This window comes from Notothenia coriiceps, unplaced genomic scaffold (genome assembly GCF_000735185.1).
Source record: "Notothenia coriiceps isolate Sejong01 unplaced genomic scaffold, NC01 NC01_scaffold00019660, whole genome shotgun sequence".
Lineage (NCBI taxonomy): Eukaryota > Metazoa > Chordata > Actinopteri > Perciformes > Nototheniidae > Notothenia > Notothenia coriiceps.
Genome location: NW_011352361.1, coordinates 9,210 through 12,362, shown reverse-complemented (window position 1 = coordinate 12,362; position 3,153 = coordinate 9,210). Strand labels below are relative to the sequence as shown.

Here is a 3,153-nt window from a genome sequence, read left to right as displayed (position 1 = left end):
CCCCCGTAGATAATTCTCGATCGTCGGCACGCTGATAACTTTTTTTTTTTGAAATGGCACTTCATATCAAAAAGGTTGCCGACCCCTGCTATATGCACAGAAAACAAATAACTTACATATGTACCATTTACAATTAAAACAACCTTATGTAACCATTTTGCTTTAAAAATAATTAAAAATAATTCTGATGCCACTGACTTGCAAAAGGGAATAGCCTATATTAAGTTTCTGTCAGACCCACTCATCACCCTGAACAACATTGAGGTGATTTTGGTGAAACTGGATTATATTTTATGAGGTAAGCGTTTTCTAATTTTCTTCTGATGTCCTTCAACTGCTCTACAGTGACTCTTGGTGATTTAAAGAGTTTCCTGAAGGACCAAAAGCTTTAGTCTACACATGCTAAATTCAGGCTAACTGCTGCTAATGACAGTTGCTGTCACTTAGTTAGCTGGAATCTTAGTTAGATATGCTGCTCGGACTGCAGCACGTCTTTTCACTAGCAAAAGCGCTATGAACAACTAAGAGAAGGACGTTTTTCAAGTTTCTTAGGGGTCATGCCAAAACTGGTGCAGGGCTAGTAGGCTAATATAATATGATATATCTTGCTATAGTGTGTGTTTTTGCATTAGCCTTTTTGGCTTTGTTATCAAATCTTCCAACCAGTTCGTTTTTGATCATTTATAAGTGATCTTGATAATCGCTGTTAACGGTAGCTAGATTTAGTACAGGGGTGTATTTATAGGTCTCCTATGCTAAATCTTTAAAATGCTGAATCCAACATTCAGTTGCTCCTCCAATGCATCCCCATCTCTCAAAGTAATTGTGTGAGAATGGACAGAGATGTTTTATGGGAATTAGAAAAGAAAAAACGGCCAATCAAATCCTTTCATCTGTAACTATTTTAATTACTAGGGCCTCCTCTCTCATACACATTCATTGCACATCAACACACAACCACTCTTGTTTGATCTATGTGGGGCCCCCCACATACACGTGATTTAACCATCCCCTCTCAGATGTTGAAGTGTCCCTCTTTCTCTTCCCCCCCAAACTTCTCATCTCTTGTCTCCTCTTGACCAATGAGCCAGATCGTAACCTCGGCAATGACTTCATTTCACAGATGATGTCATGGGAGATTCGTCAAAGCCCTTTATTCCTTCACTTGTTTTTCCTCCTGTTCCTCCACCCAGAGGCCCTGTCTCCTCCCCTCTCTACCCATGACCTCCCTCTTTCCCACAGCAAAGAGCCTGACCTCTTCCCCTCCTCCCCCTTCTCTTCCACACACTCCATACCTCTCCCTGTCAGACAAAGGTATGCAAGGTTATCGCTTTAGTAACCATCTACCCCCATCTTCCCTCTCTGGTTATTCACTTGGCAGATGAGGTGATCTTTCACACATTCTCCGATCTCAATGTATTCCCTTGTTGCTCTTCCTCCTTGGATTCTCTCACCTCTTCCACTTTATATGTTCCACTCTGGTTTTATAAACCATGTCGGCTTTATAACTCATGTCCTCTCTCTCTCTCTCTCTCTCTCTCTCTCTCTCTCTCTCTCGCCACTCTTTCCACCTGCAATGGATTCCTTTCACCAATCATTTATTTCTTCTATTTTGCCAATTGAAATCTCCATACACAATAATTGATATAGTATAACAATTAGTAATATTGACGTCTTTGTTATTTATGAGTATGTTTGGTTTAATTTGAAGATGCAATTTCATGCCTCTAGCTCCGTCATTACTCTCCACCTCCTCACCTTTCTCTTTCCTGCTCCAGAAGATTTGTGAAGTCGTCGCTCTTGTCCATGTAGTCTACATGTTTGCGTTTCTCTGTGTCCAGCTCATGGACAGTGCGACGGTGGGACTTCTCAGCTAGAAGCAACTGACCCAGCATCCTCCGGTACGTCTCTTTGTGCTTCTCCTGCAGACGGTCCAGCTGAGGAGGAGCAAATAAACACAATTACACACACAGGGCAAGGACCAACCATGCATAAAAAGTGAATTTTATTTTGTGTTGCAACATCACAATAACCTCCTGCAAGGTGTTCAGGAATGTCAAACTGAAATGATTTTCAACATAAAACCACTATAACTGGCAGTAGCTAACCTACCTCAACCATAGGCTTTTGGTAGACACTGTCATCGTGCGGCTCAGTGCCAGTGATGGAGCTGTCCCTCTGCAGGGCATGGAGGGCCGAACCAGGGGCCGCAGATCCATAACGTGATGCAAGGTCCTCTGGGACAGTCTGTTTGGACTTTAGCATGCTGATAACATCTTCTCTCGCCTGAAATTACAAAGCAGTAAACAAAGGATTCAACAAGTTGCGACCTGAGGAGGAGTGTTTTACACCATTTGGACACCTGTAGAGACATCAATTGTGAGTGTAATTTAATTAAATGTTAAAATGGTTTGCAATTCCATCATTTGTTTAATGGATCCAGATTTCCCACAAAAGGTCTCTTGGTAAACTCATGGCACATTCCTCAATTTTCTCTGGCATGTTACACTGCCATTTTCTACCACAAGATAGAGCTATTGTTCATAAAATGTCAGTCAAACTCATTCCAATAAAGCTTGTTTCTTTTCATTTAAACTGACCCTGTTTTCATCCACAGTGCCTAGACATGTTTTCTATCTCACAAAGAAAAGCCGACCCACCTGAACCTCTCCTTCCATGATGCCCATCAGTTTGATCAGACCCTCTTTGGACAAGTCCATGATGTTTTTTTTATTTTCTCCCGCTTCAGGGGAATCAAACAGTAGCTTGTCTTTGTCAGAGATCATCTCGACCTCTAAATGATCATCACTGTCATTCTGCTGAACTTTGGTCTTCAGGCTCTTCACAGGCAGACCCACTTCCTGTTCTTGACTGAAGTCATGGTCCCCCTGTTGAACCCCAAGCACCCCATTGGCTGGGCTTTCCACACCACTGCTTTTGGACCTCATTTTCTACCTGTACCAAGAGAAAAATACATGTTGTGTTTAGAGCAAATAGTGCCATTCTTGTTTGGGTGTTTTGTGACACTATTTATGGTGGTATGTTTCTTTGAATTCTGTACTTTTAATGTTTTGTTGTCCCACTTGCAACAAATGTAGCTTCGATTGACAAACACAAACCTACTGTACCCATATACTGTACTCTCGATACAAC

The 3,153-nt window shown here is 41.8% G+C and overlaps 1 protein-coding gene across 1 annotated transcript in view; it reads right to left on the bottom strand.

The window, feature by feature from the left end:
* LOC104952164 (filamin-A-interacting protein 1) overlaps positions 1–2,952 on the bottom strand; it is a 13,270-nt gene extending 10,318 nt beyond the window's left edge. The window contains exons 1-3 of the mRNA XM_010778927.1: positions 2,661–2,952; positions 2,113–2,286; positions 1,759–1,937 (exon numbers count right to left, since the gene is read on the bottom strand). Of these exons, the coding sequence (XP_010777229.1) occupies positions 1,759–1,937; positions 2,113–2,286; positions 2,661–2,948 (641 nt within the window). The 5' untranslated portion in view covers positions 2,949–2,952. The remainder of the gene's footprint in view (positions 1–1,758; positions 1,938–2,112; positions 2,287–2,660) is intronic.
* Positions 2,953–3,153: the final 201 nt, after the last annotated feature.